Source organism: Bombus vancouverensis, chromosome 7 (assembly GCF_051014615.1).
Source record: "Bombus vancouverensis nearcticus chromosome 7, iyBomVanc1_principal, whole genome shotgun sequence".
NCBI lineage: Eukaryota > Metazoa > Arthropoda > Insecta > Hymenoptera > Apidae > Bombus > Bombus vancouverensis.
Window position 1 is genome coordinate 3,299,517 of NC_134917.1, and position 20,844 is coordinate 3,320,360.

At 36.7% G+C, this 20,844-nt stretch overlaps 1 protein-coding gene across 12 annotated transcripts in view; it reads right to left on the minus strand.

The window, feature by feature from the left end:
- PIP5K59B (Phosphatidylinositol 4-phosphate 5-kinase 59B) overlaps positions 1-20,844 on the minus strand; it is a 39,087-nt gene that overhangs the window by 17,614 nt on the left and 629 nt on the right. For 3 of the 12 annotated variants that reach the window (XM_076620280.1, XM_033347807.2, XM_076620279.1), the window contains exons 2-14: positions 20,351-20,385; positions 18,375-18,503; positions 17,848-18,096; positions 17,525-17,677; positions 17,282-17,446; positions 16,986-17,201; positions 16,683-16,909; positions 16,457-16,592; positions 16,226-16,313; positions 12,227-12,289; positions 6,932-7,009; positions 4,830-4,883; positions 3,578-3,955 (exon numbers count right to left, since the gene is read on the minus strand). In XM_076620280.1, the coding sequence (XP_076476395.1) occupies positions 3,578-3,955; positions 4,830-4,883; positions 6,932-7,009; positions 12,227-12,289; positions 16,226-16,313; positions 16,457-16,592; positions 16,683-16,909; positions 16,986-17,201; positions 17,282-17,446; positions 17,525-17,677; positions 17,848-18,096; positions 18,375-18,503; positions 20,351-20,385 (1,971 nt within the window). The remainder of the gene's footprint in view (positions 1-3,577; positions 3,956-4,829; positions 4,884-6,931; positions 7,010-12,226; positions 12,290-16,225; positions 16,314-16,456; positions 16,593-16,682; positions 16,910-16,985; positions 17,202-17,281; positions 17,447-17,524; positions 17,678-17,847; positions 18,097-18,374; positions 18,504-20,350; positions 20,386-20,844) is intronic. The other 9 variants (XM_076620278.1, XM_076620282.1, XM_033347809.2 and 6 more) reach the window with 8 other exon arrangements.

The window sequence follows — 20,844 nt, forward strand, 5'->3', positions numbered from 1 at the left end:
TATGCTTCGTCGTTAAGGGTTCTATGGACAGGGGGGAGTCGTTAGCGTGGAAAGACTTGGCCCTTCAGAGGCGAAAAAATAAAAAAATATTTCCAACAATTTTGAGCAAATCTTGCTAACCCGATATAATAAATATTTTTTACCTTGTGCCCAAGCAAACAAAAAAATACACCCGTGTTAATTATTGATATTGCATTTTATATTCACTTTTACACCGTGTAAAATACTAAAAATATAATAATCCACGATCAAAGCTTTGCACGTTATTTTATCGGGTCAAAGAAACGGATGTGAAAAATTGAAAGCTACTTCTTTCTAACAGGAGACGATTGGGAAGGATTTGAATGCTACCTACTTGACGCTGTCAATTACCATTGATCACAGTAAGCAGTTGCTAAAAAATAAAATTACGAGCATTTCTAACGTTTATTAAACAATACACGGTGCGAATGAGATTCCATTGCGTAAGCGTAGTTTGAACATTTTTTTATTAAATTTAGGCTATTAAATTTGCCAGCAACATTGCTGTTCGAGTAAATAATCGTGACGTTAGAAATTAATCAGTACTTCCTATTGAAGTCAGTTCGAATAAGCCATTCTAATTCGACGTGGTGGGACAACAGTTATACATATATTGCGATTCTAAAGCTACATTTACTTGCGTGTCTACAGAGGTGCACAAACAGTAAACTACTCAGCCAACATGTCATACAGCAACTTGATATTTTGCTCGGGGAAGGGTATTTGCACCGTAAATAGTACACTCGTGTGAACGTCCCTTTATTGTGGTACAAGAGCACACCATACAAACACACCAATAAGATTCTGCCCTGTTTAGACAACCAAACGATGCATAACAGGACTGACAATTTTTAAATACACCTTTTATATATAGACGTAACTATTTGTAATCTTCTTCCTGGAAACTTTAATTTTTTATCTTCGCTCTTCGTGTGCGATCATATTTTACTCTTCGTAGGCAAAATAGATCGTTTATGGCATGAATTTTTTACCGTATTAGGCTTTCAAAAAACAGAGAAAGATTCTGGAATATTTCTTAAAGTTTCTGCTAAATTATACAATCAGCCTTTAAATTAAAGGTTCGATATGTTGTTCGGGAAAAATAGAAATACGTTTCGCGGGAATTCTCCAGTGAAATACTGATCGGTTGCCTAGGAAGGGTGAAACGTTCAAACAATCGTCGACTTTTAATATTGTAATAGATGATCACGATAGCTATAGCAAATTCTATAAATACTAAATAGAATAAGAAGTATTTCAAAATATAATAATAACATTTAAAAATCTTTTCCGATTACGTTTTCATAAGTTACGTCTATTGTTGCCCTATCAAAGGATAGAAGATCGCTACGCATGCAGGAATACAATATACTCCAATCGAGACCAGAAATAAACCAATTCTTACACGCACTACATTCTCAAACGTGGAACATCTGCGTGCCGAGGACAGTCGGGCCCGACATTTCAAACGATACCTCGTCGACGCTATAAAATCGACGTCGATACGGCATCGAGCTCAGAGTATACAATAGAACAGTAACGACAAAGTGCATCATCTAGTGGTAGAAAATACCTAAACATTAAAACTACTAACTCCTTCGTTCTCATAGAAGTAATAGTGGGAAAAATATTTTCTTGTTTCTGCATGAGTCTTTGGTTAAACAGATCCATATCGTTACAAACTGACAGACGAGAGAGAGAGAGAGAGAGAGAGAGAGAGAGAGAGTGTGATGAAAGATGAAAAAACAGGAAGAATAACTCAAAGTGTATTTGCGCATGCAGGAGAGAAAAGTTTTTTTTAGAATATGCTAATTGAGTAATACTCTATTCAGAGTATGTTTCTCATTTTCAGATTCCAAATTGAAACTTCCTTTAATTCTTCGCATCATCGTGTTCCATGTTGTACATTTTTTAAATATCCTATTGATCCCTTAGATATTTTCATATTTTGGTCCCTTTACACCGATAAAAAAAAAAGTGTTTAAGTTTAACATTAGCTTTTTCCTTGGTTACAAGGTCTCCTTTTGAGACTTTCTGTAGCCGTGTAAAAAGGAAGTATTAGGTATCAAAATGTTTGAAGGATGCTCCTGAAACTCGCCTTTCGATTTATCAAACTTGGTCAGAGATTTTAGAATATTAAAATTTTCATTCTTGCTCTTTTTCAAATGTTCGTTATATCTGGCATTCGATCTCGATTTTTCATATATTTGATCATATACTCGATCTACTTGAACTTTATTAGGTACTATAAATGTTTTACTATTTCTGGTATCAATTTTTCTCACATTCTGGCACGAATAAACCATGTCTATATTCTTTAATTTTATCGGAACCTCTTCATCAACTTTCGTAACCAAAAAGGTTCTCGTATCACTCTTAAGAACAATCTGGTTTTCTTTATTTTCCAACATTTTCACATCACTCGTCGACTGGTACAAATTCCCCTCATTCCCATAATCAGGTTTCGAAGACGAAGGCGCAGTTTCACCAGTGTCGATTTTCCTCTTCTTCTCAAAATATTCAAAATTATCATTCACCCTCGTTGGATCTCTGAAAGGTTGCACTTTTGGCGATGGTTCAGGAGCCAACTTCTTCCTTCTCTGAGCAGACTTTTCTCTGATCTTTCTCAACAATTTACTATCCCTCCTCCGATCCATGAGCCTCTGAACTTCGATCCTTTTCTCAGGATCCCCTTCTTGTTTACTTATCGTAGTATTCGATCTGTCCATCTTGGTAGCTTCGATCTTGCTTCTTTGCGCCATCGTCGTGATCGTCGTGATCGAGAATTCCAATTCCTTCTGCTTCCTCTTCATTAGCTCATAGTAGGTCTCCGAGTGCTTCTTATCCTTCCGCGACATTTTGTAGTTCATTAGTTCTGGTCTGGACGCAGGGTTCAAGAAGTACGTGAACTTGGCCATGTGATCAGCCTTCGAGCTCGTGGTTCTCTTCTCTCCGTTATCTACGGAATCTTCAAGATTAGTTGAAATATTTTTCTCTCTTCGCTTGAAGTTCCCTCTCTCTGGTCTGAACGGATAAGGGCTGGTTCTAATCACGTACGAACCATCGACCTTCTCCACGCTCACGAATTCCTCCTCCTCTTCGTAAACGTCCTCGGCCGGCCAACGGTCGTTCCAACGCACAGGCGTTGGTTCCTCGTGAATGCTTTGGAAGGCAGCTGCAGCCAGGTCGGTCGTTCGATCGTGGAACATCAGACTGTCGTATCGCGGGGGTAGGTGTGCAGGAGTTGATGTACGCGCATGCAACACGTTGGTATCGACGGTGGTGGATACAGAAGTAGTGAATGTATCGGTAGCATTTTTATAATCGGAGTAACAGTTTGCGGTGTTCGAGGTGGCGGTGGTAGTGGTGGTACCAGCGGAGAACAGCAAAGAAGAGGTAGTACACGTAGCGGCAGAGTAGATAGTAGAAGTAGTAGTAGAAGTAGTGACGGCGGACGCAGCAGAAACGGTGGAAATGTAATCGGGTGTGGGAAGATGGTGCAGGATGCTCGAACTTTCATGCAAGCGGTATCTCGTGATTATGGCTGCTTCGTCACCTCGGCTGGATGTCATCGAGGACGTGGTGGAGGTGGCTGTTCCAGGGCCACGGTGCTCCTCAGAGGACCTCGTGGTCCTCGATTGACCGGTACCTCTTGGAGGAACAGGGGGTGGAATCTTGCCGGAGGGTACCAGATTCGGATTCGGTGGACTGGCGGCGGTCCTGCCCTTCAGGACGGCTGGGTAGCTCGTGACCTTGGCCGCTGAGGTCGTCACCGGTGGCTCGTGATGAGAAAGGCCTGGACCAGCGGCCAAGGTCAACGGAGGCGGACTCACCGGGCCCGCGGCGAAGTTCACGGGGGTGGAGGTGGCGATTGGCGCGGAACCGGTTGACATCACCGTGCTGGTCGTGCTGATCGCAGCGTCTGTCGGGGTTACTGTTTTCGTTGTGTCGTCCAGGATGGGCGGTTTCCAAGGTCGTACGATGGTGGCCGGAAACGGGTAGATCGAGTGCACGAGGGTTGCGTGTACAGCGACAACGGTGATCAAGTCGGGTAAAGAGACAGAGAGAGACAGAGAGATGGGGCAGACAGAAACAGAGAAGCTGGGTGAGTGAGAGGTCGCGTGGCGATACGAATCGTGCAACGTTGCTTCGAGAAGTCGTTCAACCGAAAATCTTCGTATCGCGTGCGAGTTTGATATTCGCGGTGATTCATTTAAGTTGGATGGAAATGAAATGTCTTTCGACGAAACGCATTTCGGGGCTCCTCTGGGCAATAATTTGCCAACTCTAATTATACCTATTAGTGAATCAACGACTTAGGAGATGCAGGTTATAAGATTTTATTTCATAATTTTAAATAAAATAGGGTAATCATTATTTCGCAAAAGTAATTGTTAGTTTTGATAATTTGTAACTCTCGCGGCTTTGGAAACTTTAGTTAACGATATTAGCGCTATTGTGCAAGAGGGTTTGGATCGTTTAAAATTTCGAAGCAACGTGACATCGCTCGTTTAGAGAGAAAATATTAATATGTAAGTATTTACGTAACAATAGAACAACGGATGGCTATCATTCGAGACTGCTTTATCAGTGATAGTGATCGATTCAATAATATTTCTAGATATCTCTTTCAATTTTATCACAAATATCCCTATTACATGTATCTTGTTATTGTTATCTCACTTATTCTTTCACCGTACTAGATGTTACAGAAATGTCGAGGATTCTTCGTTGGACGTTTAATCGACACAAGAGAGACAACGATAATAAACGGATATTAGGAAAATAAATGATCGTATGAGACTCACCAGCCTTCGTGGGTGACGTAGCATGCATTGTCGAAGTTCCGGTTGTCGGCACCGCTAAACCACCATACAACACCATGTACCATTACCGTATCACCATGAGTGCGACTCTTGATCGGACAGAGAAACTTCCGCGTTTTTTCTCTCTTTTGACATTTTCTACAAAACCACGTCCACGTTCCCATTGTTTTCATTGTTCGTGATCGTACAGAGACCATCTACGTTGATTTATTGCTCTTCGATTTCCAAAGTCTCTCTGTCCAGTCACGGATCGAAGATGTCCCGAAATAAAACAGGGATTCGAGCAAGGGACGTTCGAGGCAAAACAGAGAGGGATTCGATGGTCGGAATGCGCGCATTCGACTGACATTCACGATAGAAAGCTGTATACGTACGTTATTTGCGTCTGCAGACAGAATCAAACGGATTTTGATGGGACGATTGACAGGCGGATAAAGCCATAAATTCTCGATATTTTCGATACGCAATAATTCACGATACAGTTGAATTGTATTCTTTGATGTTTTTTTCTTTATTGCTGGCGATTTATTCAATTCTTCGATGTTATCGATTGTATCGGATTTACGAGATATTGTCACGCGATTTCGTTACTTTATAGTTTGTTTTGCCAGTTTAAAATGATCAAATCAATTGCGAAATGAGAATGAAATTCTAATAAAAAATGTTTGTCTCGATGGGAACCATACTATTTCCCAGTTTTACTCATACGAGATCAAATTTAACCCTGCGGAGCTTGCGATCTAAAAACTGAATGAAATATATAAAGCATATTTAATTTTCTTATTGTAGATACGAAGTAACATCAAAAAATAGATTATTAAAACAGACATTAGATTATTTCTGCTTATACATACTATGAAATCAGTAGGAATAAAGAAGATATGCGCTACTCTTAGTAGTTTAGTTTCTCTATCTTTTTCTTTAACCCTAACTTCCACAGTTTATACTCCACCACTCGACGCTCTTCATCATTTTTTCCTTTACTTCTCTGCTTTTTGTCCATATTAATCTTCCCCTCTGCTCCCCCTCTCTTCCTTTCCCTTAATTTCTCATTCTCTATTTTTTTATTCCTGCTTTCTAGCCTGTCTTTCCTTTTCTCTACACCCCTCCCTTCCGTCGCACCATTTTTCCTTCTTTTTTAACTTCCTCTTTTATCTTTTTACCCACGCTTTTTTCTCTTCCCCCTCTCAGTTCCCCAGTCTTTGTACTTTCATTATTGTGGAAATATATTCTATTTACGATATGTACATCCAATATCTTCGCACGTATCTATCAGATGAACCGCGATTTCCGCAGGGTTAATAGGATCGTAAAATAATGGATTACCTACCAACACGAAATACGAACAGGCATACGTGATCAACACGTGAAAGCACGCGCGAGCAATCTTCGTAAAAGCGGCAGAATATCTTGTCAAAAGGAACGGCTGATAGAGGATGGTGGTTCAATGGCATTTCGTGGCGCCAACACTGACAGGGATCGTGGTGAATGTTTTGGACACGGGGAACATTGGTATGCCGGATCTAAGTTTATTGCACTGATCGCTGTGCCTGGCTACACATGTGAAATTCAGCGCAAAGCCAATAATAAAATCGTGGAAAGTATTCGTTCGTATAACATTTGCGCGATTTTCGGACCAGATCCAATTTCTCGACTGTAATAATTGTAAAACGATTTTCTCCATGTTGCAATTATAGCAAGCAAGCGGTATTCAAAAGTGTAATTCAAAACTGACATTATCGAAATAATTCAGTCTCGTGTTAGAAAAACACGAAGAGAACAAGAGAGAACATATTTGTTATAAGTTAAATAATTTCCTGCTGAGCTTCCAAATAATTCGCTGCTTTTTCTGAAGAACTTGTTGTTGAGGTATATCAATCGTGAAATACACGTGCAAAGTGTTTGAAATAAAAAAAGAACGAACGATAAGAAAATATCATAAAAATGACGTGGCTCATTGAAATGGTCCGGAAATCGCGAAACCTGCGGTCACGCGAGACCACTTGAAGCTTACGAAACGAATTAGAAACAGATATTGGAAAAGAATGAATGTCTAGGAAATAGAAATCATCAAACAAACTCACCGGTTGAATCGAAGTCGCCGTCCAAGGGCCTGAGAGGCCTGGTTATGCTTTTTCTCTTCGATGGGGAATGTTTCAACGCTGAAACACATATCAATATGTTGTTAGTACCTTTGTAATCGATGTAGATGGAATCGATGTGCAGGATTAAGAACATCGATAATACTCATGGAAATCGGAACGATTAATTGGAAAAAAAAGTCTCAGAACGGTGCCTATGTATCGTAAGGGGGATATCAAACGAGTTAATGCTACAAAAGCTGACGTCAGTACCGTAGCAAGTGTTAGCTTATGCGTGAAGCGTCGTACTTGTTTTGAAAAAGTTCTTCGCTGGGCATCGTGTACGCCGTGTATATCGCGAAACGCATTACGCACGTGCCATTGCGTTACGGACTTTCTATTTTCGCACCGTATTTACTGCAACACCGTATCGCAATTAATGCGCCTTGCATGGGGTATTATTAAGTTCAGTTAAGTGTAGATCATATGTATGTTTATATTGTTTTTTCTACTTATCTAATTTTCGAGAAAAATGCACTTGTACCACTTTTCCACTAGCTCTCTCGATTAATCCTTTGTGGTCCTATCTCGACATTTTATTATATTTCAGTCGATCCTTTTGAATTTTTTGGGACATTGTATTTATTTGTATATATACATATATCGATATATATCGTATACAGGGTGGTTGGTAACTGGTGGTACAAGCGGAAAGGGGGTGATTCTAGGCGAAAAAAGAAGTCGAAAATATAGAATAAAAATTTTTCGTTCGAGGCTTTGTTTTCGAGAAAATCGACTTTGAATTTTCGCTGGGTACGCGTGCGGTACGTTATAACGGATCTCACGCGAAAAACGCGTCTACGCTTCTACGCGAAAAAAGAAACCGAAAATATAGAATAAAAATTTTTTTTAATTTTTTTTTTTAATTTTTCCATCGAGACAACGATCTACAGTGAGATCCGTTATAACGAGACGTGATAAAGTGCACGCGTACCGAGCGAAAATTCAAAGTCGATTTTCTCGAAAACAAAGCCTCGAACGAAAAATTTGTATTCTATGTTTTCGACTTCTTTTTACGCGTAGAATCACCCCCTTTCCGCTTGTACCACCAGTTACCAATCACCCTGTATATCGATTTGTTTATCACAGGTATATTTTGGGATAATATTCTGTCAATGTGATCAATATAATTTTCTACTATGTTATATCAAATTATAGCAATATCCATCGATAAGAAACATCGACATTTACTTGTTCATTATAGACAAGTAATTGTTGATCATTAAATATTAATTTAGTATTAACACTAGGAATACCACACCAGCCAAATTGACTGGTTTTACAATTTTATTTTAAAATTCCTGCTTCGTGTTATATTTTTTTCCGCAATGATGTAATGACTTTTGTAACGATAACTAAAAGAATAATATAACGAATTTTATTTTATTTTTTATGTATTCGAACTGAAAATAATTTTGTATCAAAGCTACTTATAGCAATACCAGTCAAAATGATTGGTACTTGTCAAAGTGTAAAAGGGTCCTGCGATTTGTTTATCGAACCCCAATTAACCAGTTTCCTCGTTTTCTACAACTTGCCACACGTTTTTTAAATTTTTACTGCGTATCATTCAATACGATGATATCAATTGTCAGGAAAATTTCGGATCACACCAGTGAAAATGACTGGTTCTACAATTTTATAAATGTGTCAACCCTCGTTTATGTCCCAGATGGATTAATAATACGAAAAATGTACTACATAACATAGAATTCCTTTTGTAAGAAAGTAATAAATCAATAAATATACAAATATCCTATTTTTTAAAGACCAATCATTTTGACTAGTCTTAATTACACTATCAATAACTAAAGCATAAAACTACATCCAAATTGCCAACAGGTTTTTGATTATGTTATAATAAAATGTCGAATATTACACATACCACAAAGCGTAAACTATTCAATTTTTCTTTAACTAAAAATTCCAATTTACTTGCTATCAACACCCATGTAAAGTGAATCTCGCTACAGCACTGCTTGTCACGGCTAAGTCTAATAAACTTTTTCTCCACAACGTCTGGAGCTACGCTTCTTTGATCTCTCTACGTTATCGGACAGGGGTAGGCACAAACGAAACTACTACTGCAAAACGAGGAATTATCCTCGTCTGTTTATCTAATCTCCTCGCCAATGTCTACGACATATCGATAGTCAAGCTGACACAACACCGAAAGCTTTTCTATTTTTCCCTCTTACTATCGATCTGACCGATCTAAAAGCGAGAGGGCCTTTTAGTCTTTCTATAATCTTCAGAGAGTTAAAGTTACGTGTGTGTCACTTGTGCTACACGCTACATTTTCTTTGTTGTACATGTCTCTGTATGTACATACAATAGCGGACAGAGAAAAGTTTAAAGTTGCTAAATATGCTTGTATTAGTGACTTTCCTATTAAATATTTTTTACTATTGTACGTTGCTGACTATCGCCTGTTCTTGTCAAATACGATTTCCTTTTGTAAAATTATGGTAATTTCCATACCATTTAACTGGTTTTTGTCCGTTACTATATGTATATATATATATATATACGTACATGGACACAATGGCGACATATCGTGGCGAACAGACGTTCACAAATGTTCGATCGATAGCGATCGGTGAACATTTCTAATCGCTAGAACACGCGTGACCACGGCTTCTATTGGTTTCTATCAGACTGTATCGCTGTATACGTTGTGTTCAGGTCTGATTAGAATCCGGGCAACAAAGTTAACTAGAACGAGCCCGCGAGTCTCGACAATATGCTACGGATCTCTGGGAAATTATTCTCATGTACGGGAGAGAAACGAACGGCAGAGCTAAGGCACGCAACCAGACGTTCTTTTCTTTTCTGCAGCATCGTTGAGTCGATTATGGGAAGAATTTTCTCAAACGGTTTCAATTGCACCATAGAAATAGTGTTCATGCTATTACTTCTCAGCGTTTTTCTCCTGTGTAATTGATAAATTCATGAGAAATGCAGAAAAGGATACAATTTTTGTAGAAATATTATTGTATAAATTGCACATGGTACTATTTCTTATACGTAATATGACGGTCTAAATGGATTTCTGAAATTTGTGTTGGTTTTGTCATGGAGCAAGCTATGATTAAATAGCTTAAATTTAATAAATAAGAGGTTGTTGACAATTATTGAATAACATTCGATGCATTGGAGTTCTTTGCTGCTTGTTATGCCTTTAACGTTCAAAATAATAGAAATTTGTTATCCGATAGATGTGTCATAGACTGTTGAATTCGTTTCGATAACCGCTTTCATATAATATACGAAGAATTATACGTAGCTGTATCAATAACATCCATAGTCTCGTCATTACGACTTAAATCATGATTTAAAAAAAAATATATATTCGATCCATTCTATATTACTTATCATAAGAAATACTAAATTGCACCTTGTCCTCTTCTATCTTCCGTCATAGATTTATCACTCATAAGAAAAACCATAATACGTAATACTGTGAACACTCGGTGTAACTCTGTAATTTTGTGATTGCAGCAAAAATAAGCGAATAAAGGCGCACTTAACACCGTCGTTCTGCTTTTCACAACACGCATACGTAATTTGAGAGTATCCTTCGATATTGGGTTTAAATTCGTGGTTATCATAGCTAAAAACGGGCTGATGTGTGAGTATGCGAATATATATAGTGTGGATTATGTTCTAGACAAAAGTGTTCCTAACGAAAATTCGGATATACGTCATCTAAATCGGCGGTACGATAATAAAAACTCGATCGCGATTATAAATGGGATCGGATAGTGGTTCCTTAGATGCTTTTCGAGAGGAGGGTGACCTAGATTCTGGCGGAGAAAAAGGGTCATTGATCAAGAGTTGGGTGATTACTTGGTGTACTTGAAAAATTGTGAACGTGTCGAAGCTTAAAAAAGAAGGACGGAAAGTGAAAAGTGTGAGAAAGTGATAACAAGAAAGGGAGAGAATTCGAACCAGGCACGCAGACCTCACGATGCAAAAAGCAATAGAGAAAATCAGAACGAGGGCGGAAAACTCGATCAAATTTTTTCTACAACTTCTGCACTCCTTTCTTTTGCCAACTATACGAGATTATTTAAAGTATTAAGTATGTCTACAAATACATATATATAAATTATGAATTTATTTTTCAAGCGTGGAATACGCTTTTCTCGATATAATCAGCAAAGATGTTCGGAGCACATTTCACATATCCAATGTATAAATTATCTAAAATTACATTTGCAATATCAAACGTATATACATGTGTTCACATAGTGTTGGAAAATTCGGTTAGATATAAAAGAGAAAGACAATCAAAGAAGCGTTGCAAAGATGAATTCTTCGAGTGTAAATTTTCTATTTGGAAAAGAGTGTCTAGTTATGAAAGAAAAAAGTGACGGTGAGTATTGAACACTGGCAAGATACAAAGAGAGATTAAAAGTAAAGTAACAAGGAAAAGAAAAATCAAAAAGAAGACTCCAAATCCACAAACAATAAGCATATCACAGAAGATTAACATTATATACAATATTCAAGGGAAACAGATTGCAGTTACACGCAATTCCATTTGAATGTAATCGTTTTAAAGTTAAGATTGGATAAAAAAAAAAAAAAAAGAAAATAACGGTTGCAAAGAAAGCATTATTTTACATTTACGATCTTTCTTACTTACAAGTAAATGTGTGTAACATCTTAAATCTACGATTCACAAATGCTAAAAAAAGATTGGTTTCACATGCCAGACAATAGATACAGGTATGATCTAGGAAAAACCAGTACTCTGAAAGTTCTACGTATCTGTGGCTACTTGAATTTCAATATAGAAAAACTCACTTTGAGCAAAGACTGTATTTGCGAAAAAACAGAAAAGCGCCTAAATTAGTTGAAACTCGATCAGATACAAATAGTTCAGTAAGTATATAGAACAAAGAAATATAAAATAAAACACAGACCAAAGGTAAAATCGATAACAAAAAAAAAAAAAAAGAAAAAACAGCAATACGACGATAGAAAAATATCGTGGAGCAATTTAAGGGACTCGAAGGAGCAACAAACCAGATCGACACCAGAAAGAGAGAGAAAAATGTGTACGCATTCAAGCATATATAAACGATCGACGTTAATTTATTTAAGAGAGAGACACAAAAAAAAAGAAGTTAAAAAGACGGAGAGTTAAGAGAGAAATAAAAAAAAACACAACTATACGTACAACTATACAAAAATGGACAGACAGACGGACGAACAGACAGACAAAGTTACCTATGTAGCTGGTGACGAGGTTACGGAATTTGCGATGATTCCCCTTAATCTCAGGCAGGTCCACTTTTGGTATTCGATTTTCGAGTTTCGATCGGTAGCAGGTCAGATCAGGTCATTGGGGGTTGACACGAAAAGAAGTGCACGGGACACAGAAACATCAACATTTAGCTAACTCCGTACTTAAACATCTTTTATATATACCGGAATTATTAAAACGATCGATAGATCATAGGGACTGTCGAGAATCAAAATAGCAACATAAAGGAAAGCGTGGTTTACGGTCTTGCCTCGAAATAGAATCGTAGATCAGAGAGAGAGAGAGAGAGAGTGTATGAGAGAGAGACAGAGAGACAGACAAAGAGAGAGAGAGAGAGAGAGAGAAGGAGTATGCGACGGTAAAAGAGTATCATTCATGATCTTGTAAATTAAATGATTAAATGATTAAACAAATAAATACAGTGTATCGTTTATCTTTTTATATATCCTATCTTGAGTTAATTTACATTTCAACGATTGGAGATTCTCATCGCGATGAAAGCTTGATTATTCGAACGTGTAAATACATTTATTTGATCTTATACGTATATTCTTTTCACTTGTGAAACTTTAATTTATAAAACGGTGATCCGAATATCAATCGTATGGTAAGAGCACGGAAACACGATTTGTTTTTCATTTGAAATAGCGGCTCGTTAGTCCCACTAACGTGTTTTTCAGGGAATAACTTTCTGTTTGTGGCGTGAGTTCACGCATCTTAAACATTACTTAACTAATTTCAACGATGTTAAGTCAAATTTGATTGACTTTTAATTCAGCTATAATATCTCACGTTATGTTCACATTGAACGAGGTGATTTTTTAAGAACATGGATTAATAATGGTGCCGTAATAAATAGATCGCGTAATACAAACAAATTCCGCGTTTTCGTTCGAATAATCCACATTCCCGTGAGAGATATCTATTAGTAACGTATCTTCAGAACGAAGTACAAAACTTATGGTAATTCAAATAAATTGGTCATTTCGATCGAACGAAAGATCTACGAAAAAAAAAAAAAAAAGAAAACAAAGGGATGGAAGAATATTGTTACAGTATCGAAAAGATGACGGAGGTAAGAGGGATCGATAGAAAATCGTCTCGTTGATCTTTTTGTTCTTTCATGAATTCCGTACTTTAGTAGGTGATCGCATCGCAAAGTACACGTGGTAAACAGGTGGCGATTAAAACCCAAACGTATATACGTTTAAACACAAACAACAAACACATCGCATGATATGCTATTTAAGACAGTACATAAAGTGTCACGCGACGGTATAGTGCAGAAAATAAAATCTTATAGATGAGCCCATGACTACGATGAAGGAAACGTGAAGAGTTATAACGGACGACGAGATAGTGTTTGATAATAGTATACGTTGCAATAAAGCAGTAATATAGCGGTGATGGTAATGGTAAATAGTAATGGGAATATTAATCGATAAAATGAATATCGGTAGGTAAAGAAAAAGAAATTATAAAAGCAGAATGATAAATGATGATGAGAGAAAAAAGTGACAAAATAAAATATAATATGTACGGGTAGGCTTTATAAATGAAATGAAGTTGTAAACAGCGAAAATGTTTATTGCAAAATATATAAATATGTACATTGGTGTCCACGTTGAGCTGATAGCTGAATATTTTCACAATAAAAAAGAATGTGTATCTACTTCTACCATTTAATTCTCTCTCACATTCTCTCTCGTGTACTCTCTCTCTCTGATACATCCATACCGTACTAACTAGCTTTGCCAAAATATACTCGACTATACACGCCGTAAAGGATTGTTTTAAACTTTACAATGGATCGCACAAAATTATTTCATATTGTATAACTGTCAGTGATACTTAAAAATGATTACGGTAAATATGTATATAAAAAGTGTATAATCTTTCTTCTTTGGAACTGCATATCATTAACAAATTTCACAATTACTAATACTATACGATTTTTATATTTATTATTATATAGATTGTTATAAGAATTTTGTGCGATCTATGACATTGTTTTGATAGCAGGCTTCAGCAAGTCGTCAGTGATTGCTCTGTCGCGTGTTCGTAAAATAGAAACCTCTGTAATCCCGACCCATTTACTATTTTGTACACTACTAGGAACACGTGGATATAGTTTTACAAAACTTTGGCACGTTCATACGACAACGATTAAGGAACTTCGACGATGGGAAAACTTGACTGAAAATCACGTAGGGCATATGTCGTTAAAGATTCTATTCATATGGGACGGTTACGTTCCAGAGTCAGAAATGTCTTTACGTTAAATGTTACGGAATTGTCTTTACAATGTGCGCTTCCCACAAAAAGCTCATGTTTTATTATCGATTCGTCTTTTCTTTTTTCTATATATGATTCGATCGTAATCGCTACTAGTGTTTCTCGAGATGCTTCGATAATCTACGTGCGTTACTTAGCAAAATTTTGCTCGACATTAGCGGAATTACTAGCAACAAAATACTCAGCTACGTGTGTGGACACCAGTGGATTGATTACTTTATACTCGTGAAAAATGGCATTTTTACTAAACATCTCAAGATAAGAAATGATTGTTTCCAAAACGAAATGCGAAGTGAATAATGAGATCGAATGTTAAAACGAGCAAAATAATGAAAAACGAATTGAAAGAACGTTATGAAATTGAACGAAATTAAAAAAATATTAAGAAATATGTGTGCCGTGTTAGCAATTAGTTACACCACAATACAAAACCCAAAAGTGACCAACTGACATTCAATAAATCCAGGATATTTGATCGACAGCGTTGCTTTGTCAAGGAGATGCAGGTATCCGAAAAATCGACGTTGAGGCTGCCAACTACATTCTCCGAACATTAATTAATATTGTCACATATATACTATACGTACACATAAAACACAATTTCATTTTAAAAACTTTCCTAAAATTCGATATGAGACGCAGTCAAAAATGCGTACATAGTTTTCGGATATCCGCACGGGATTTATCGCATTCTCTGCAGTCACTTAATTACCTTAAGTCACTATTACGATTATTAGAATCTTTTTGGACGGCTAAATTTATCTGTGATAAATAGTATGATAGAAAGAAATTGATATTCGCTCATTCTCGCTTCGAATAGCTCTTTTCTTTTCTCAGTGGAAAAAAAAAAATCGAAAATAGACCGAAAAATAAAAATAATGGAATGATATGTGTAAATGGAATCGATGGAATTAAAAATTTACATAATCGAATGATCCGCTGATAATACGATTCGATAGTGAACTTATCATGCATTACGAACAAATAAAATAATGTTTCACTGAATCGAATAAATAAATTTAAACGTTCAGTGATAGCGCTTATATAATAAGAAAGCTAAAAAATATATATAATTATACGTAACTCTAGCTTATGGCTTACGGTTCTATACAAATTGAAATCTTAAACAAGATCATTACATCGCTACTTAATTGTAAATGGCAGAATTATGCACGTAAATATATAAGTATCATACATTTTTGAGCGTTTTACCCTTAGAAATTTAATTTTTCCGAACTCTCGTTCACCCCCATTTACCTATCCATACATTTAAAATATGTTTCAAAGATTTTTTCATTTTTTTTTTTTTGTAAAAAGTACTATGCGATAACATTGTATTGTTTATAATGTAGTTGAATCACAGTAATTGATGCTATTACTATAAACAGAAAAATTCAATTAATCACGTTCAGCTGGTGATAAAAATACTTGTCGTTATAATTTCTACTTAAAGCTTAACATTTTTCTTGTACTTAACGCTTTATACGACATATAGCTAAATCGATTTGACGAGATACTACGAGAAACGTCAGTCAATATTAATGAACCCAAAAATATAACGGTAAGTAACTCATTAAAAAAATTGCTTACAAATTAAAAATGAGCCTTGTTCAGTGTTAACATTGAGGTCAAATTTGTTAGAAGAGGCTGATTAGGATGGTACTTACGTGACGGTATTTTCTTGAATACTGTCTTCGCCATGAAATCTTGGAAACGTTGCGCGTAAAAACCTGGCCGATGTACAGACACAGTATCCTGCAAACAAAGATAGTTCACATTTTTTAAGATATATACAAAACAGTAAATGAAAATGAATGGCAATATAGTACGTTTATTTATAAACAATTATAGAAAGATCGATCATCATAGGAAAAATAAAGGAGGTCTATAGAACTTACACCATCGTGTATCATTGACTTCCAAGTATGTTCTAATTTTTTCTTAAGCCTGTAACTTTGCAAAATATCAATAATACCAAGGAAAAGTAGAAGGCGTTCGCCGCGGGCATTACGAGCAGGAATTCCACCTGGACTGCTAGGAACACGAACATAATTAAAATCACGTTACTAGAGCACTCGTTTTGTATACAATCGTCGTGCGAGGAAATGAAAACACGATACTCACGGTACATCGTCCTCCTCGTCTATCGGCTCGCTTTCAGCCTGAATACTCTCCATAGCGGTACTGTGCGCAACCAACCTTTGTCGATTTATGCTTCGTGATCGGTTCAGAGCGCTGGCTCCTATTCTGTCCTCTCGTTCCCGTTCTTTTTCTGCTTGAGTAAGTGCTGTAGTCTCACCTCCCACTTCGCCAACTTCTTCCTCCGCACTCGCTGATAATCTCTGCTCCTGCTATGACAGAAAAAATTGTGCTTTATATCCTTGATAACGAGTAATAATATTTTCGTATAACTTCTATTATATCTACCGCTTTTTCTCTTGCAGCCTGGTCGAGGTTATGAAGACCAACGAGTAAAGAGTAATCCATGATTTTAAAGCTTTCCAACACCCGACAATCTCTTTGAATAGTTTTAACTAGGGCACTATACGTGTCCGCCTCCAAAAAGATCCCTTCTGGATGGTGTTCCATGAAATCTAAATCTTTGTATGTTGGAGAAGATTTAGATCTTTCTGATTTCGATGCCTACAAATCACAGGAATATTTCATTACATTCGTTGGAAAACTGTTCACAAAGCTGATATAAATATTTCAAAGTTATGAACCTTTCTTTTGTATGTTGATCCTTTTAAGTCATACTTTTGATGCAATTTCACCGACGAGGGCAGAAGATTATTCATAGCGACTAATCTAACATTTTTACTATTACACCGATAGCAATATAATCCAAAGAACTTTGGCAATAATGTCCTTGGATTTTGATTTAGATTCTACAAATAAAAATTGTTTCTTCAATGATAATCTTTGATATAAAGCTACATTATATTTAAAAAGATATTCGATCTCACCATATAATATCCTGGAAGAAGCGTCTGTAAAAATTCTCCTTCTTTGTGTTGTACAGTCTTTATGATGAACTCGTCATCATCTGTTAGGTAAAAGATACTTCCACTAGCGCCGGGGTTTGATAATTCGCGTAACGGAGCGCTACACATCGACATCTGAATATTCAAATGGTGTCGTTAGATGTACGCTAATTAGCAAACAAATAAGACGACGACCGTTTACGGGCAGAAACATACGGAATTTAAAATCTACTGTATTCTTTCTTAACTCATTTACGATAACGAAAGAAAATAACACAAATATACGTAGACCAATTTATATTTACCAAAAAGTCATCCGGTTGAATGCCAAAGAGATCCCGAAAGTAACGAAATGCAATAGGTGCGTAATTTTTGAACTTAAACTCCGAAAAATGATGAGCTGGAGTGTGATTGGATCCCTCGCTCGGGAAGTTCGTCGTTTCTACAGTCATGAAATCTTGCATCAGTAAATCACGCTCTGGTTTACTAGCCAAACCACCGACTGCGTGTTGGATGCCTAGCTGGATGGAACCCATGATTTGTGTCGTTTGGATCTACACAGTGAATAAAACACAATAATAAAACTTAGTTTAATTTGACCCTGAGTTTAATGTATTTTTAGATTAATAATAATTTTTCACTTTTGTTGTTATTCATCAAGTTCATGTTCCAAGGGAATGTGTTATTATTAATCTTGGCATCTATTTCCTTTCTAGTTATCATTTTAACAATAAGTTGCTTAATGGGTTTTATCTATTTATCCTGTTACCTTATTTTATCAGACTATTTACGAAACGATAAAACACGATATTTCTGTACTTCTTCAAAATACCTTTTTGTACGTGATTTCACCTCCCACTCCAACTCTCCTGTGGCCGATCTTTCTCTCTCGTTCCGATTTGTTCCTCGACACCCCCACAGGGGTCTTGGGCCCCGCGGTGCCATGTTGATTTACCGAACTCTGTAAAAAAAAAAGATGCGTCATTCTATTCTAACACTACAAACATTGTACGTACATCTCTAATCTACAAGTTACGAAAAAAAATTCTACTCGCCTGTATTTAATCACGGAACTAAATGTTAAAATATGCTAAAATTAGTGAATAATAGATTAGTGAACGAAAGCTGAAAATATGGATGTAAATGATTAATCTCGAAAACAAGATAGCGCAGGAAAATTACTTTACTCGCGTTCACTTTGCCCTCCATAACCTCAACGCTTAAAGATTCTTTATTTTAAGTTTCTCTTAAGTTTGTTAAATGGGAGCGAGCTCGAACGTCGCGTCGAATGTTCACTGTCCACCGAGGCGCGAGAAGAAGCACCGAAGAAGAAATACACGGGCATGCGTCATTCGAATGAATAATTACACAACTATTCTTGCCTCTAGAGACCGGTGGTACACATAATACAACTCATCGCAAGATGAATTCAACCATCTTACTGAAAACGTTGCTATTTCGAATCAATGATTTCAATTGTCGGAACGTTTCCGCGCGTTTCTTCCCAGAAAATCTCGGCGAACGTTATAATAGATGATAATACTCGATAAGACAACGATATAATCGATCTGAGAACTAGCGAGTATCTGTCTCGTTTATCGACTATAGTCGCGATACGCATCGAAGATAAATCGATTAACACGTGCTGGCGCGAATATAGAATCTTCGATCTTGACAATCGAAATGTCGATCGTGAATGAAACGGATGATGAATGGTTGTATGGGCTGTATAATCGAAAAGAATCGAGGCGTTCTGTATCGATCGATTGTTCAGAGATGACACGAGACGCGGCAAAATTGACATTGTTGAGTGAAACGATGCATTCAAATGAAATAAACATGTGAAAATATAGAAGCAGCAGAGAGATAGCGAGGATTTTTCTTACATAATGTTCACCTGCATCTGTGAAGCATAGTTCCGTGTTTGAGAACGTTACTATGTTACCGGGCGCTGATTCTTTTTTTGCTTGAAAATAAATTGCACGGGATTCAAGCGTTTAAACATGCACGCGCGTTACATGATTAAGGAGCGCGTTCTTTTATATAACGTTCTATTACATTTATTGCTTGTTATATTATAACACCAGTTTTAAATGAATATTGTTCTCATTACTTAAAATGCTTTATATTTATCATTTCGAAACTGCAGAAAACTTTTTGTTTTTAATTACTTCGCAAGAGTCTGTATAATATAATTTTACTTTAGAGGTATAAGGAAATTCCACATACTTTAATATATACACAAACCACTCACAGGTTAAAGTGATTAACTCGACTTTTTGAAATCTTTGAAATTTTAGTAGCAAAGTATTGATGCTTATCTTATATAATTTCATCAATATTCTTTACTTTCTGCTTTGTGGAGTCAATCGATTTAGCAAATGTGTGGTTCGTATCTTAAAAAATGAAAGAATGATATATAAAATTAAGGAGGGCAGTATATTTAGAAGGATTTTGCGCAACATTAGTTTCATATGATGCAAATTTTCATATCTCGTATATATGACCTGCACTATGATTTGTAAACAAGAATTTTTAATAATTTAATCGTTGTTAAATTTATAAAAAAATAAATGATTAGAACGTAAGGATGATAGTCGCCAAGTTGGAAGTTGCCACGAGAATTTTGATAGCGATGCCTACGTAAAAGTGTTTATTACTTATCTCCGGCTTTCGTCCATCGTATACTGAGTTAGAGCATGCAAGTGTCAATGTTAATATCTACAGAACGCGCGTGGGACAAAAATTTGTTCAGGGATATCACACCGTATCGAAAAAAAAGGCGAGATTTGTGCATTTTTTACTTACCTCAAATGTTGTCACCTTATCCCCTGTAGATTTACCTGTAACAGATCGAAAACAACATGTTTGTTATACGAAATAAGGTCACGTAACAGTCGATTCTCGACGTGCACACCGTAATATATATATGTACACATATTACGTTGGCGTCGGAACGAACGAAAGTCCCGTTTCTAATGTGAGTAATATCGAAGGAACCATGCATGTAAAGAAAGAAAGATCGCACGCTTAAAATGACCAGCCGAGTCAATCGCGTGTATTCCGGGAAAGAAGCGAGAAAGTGGAACGTTAACCGAGTTCAAAAACGAAAGTCGTGCACACGGTGATTGCGACGCGGATTCACTATTGACATATGTAAGTCTTAGTACCGTTGCTCCCGTTACCACTAAATTTCAGCCCCTGTACAAGGCTTCACAAGGTAGATTCATTCAACTTTTTTCTGTTTGAGAACTCAGTTTTCCACGTACAACTTTCATTCATACTCGGACCGATGTTATTTT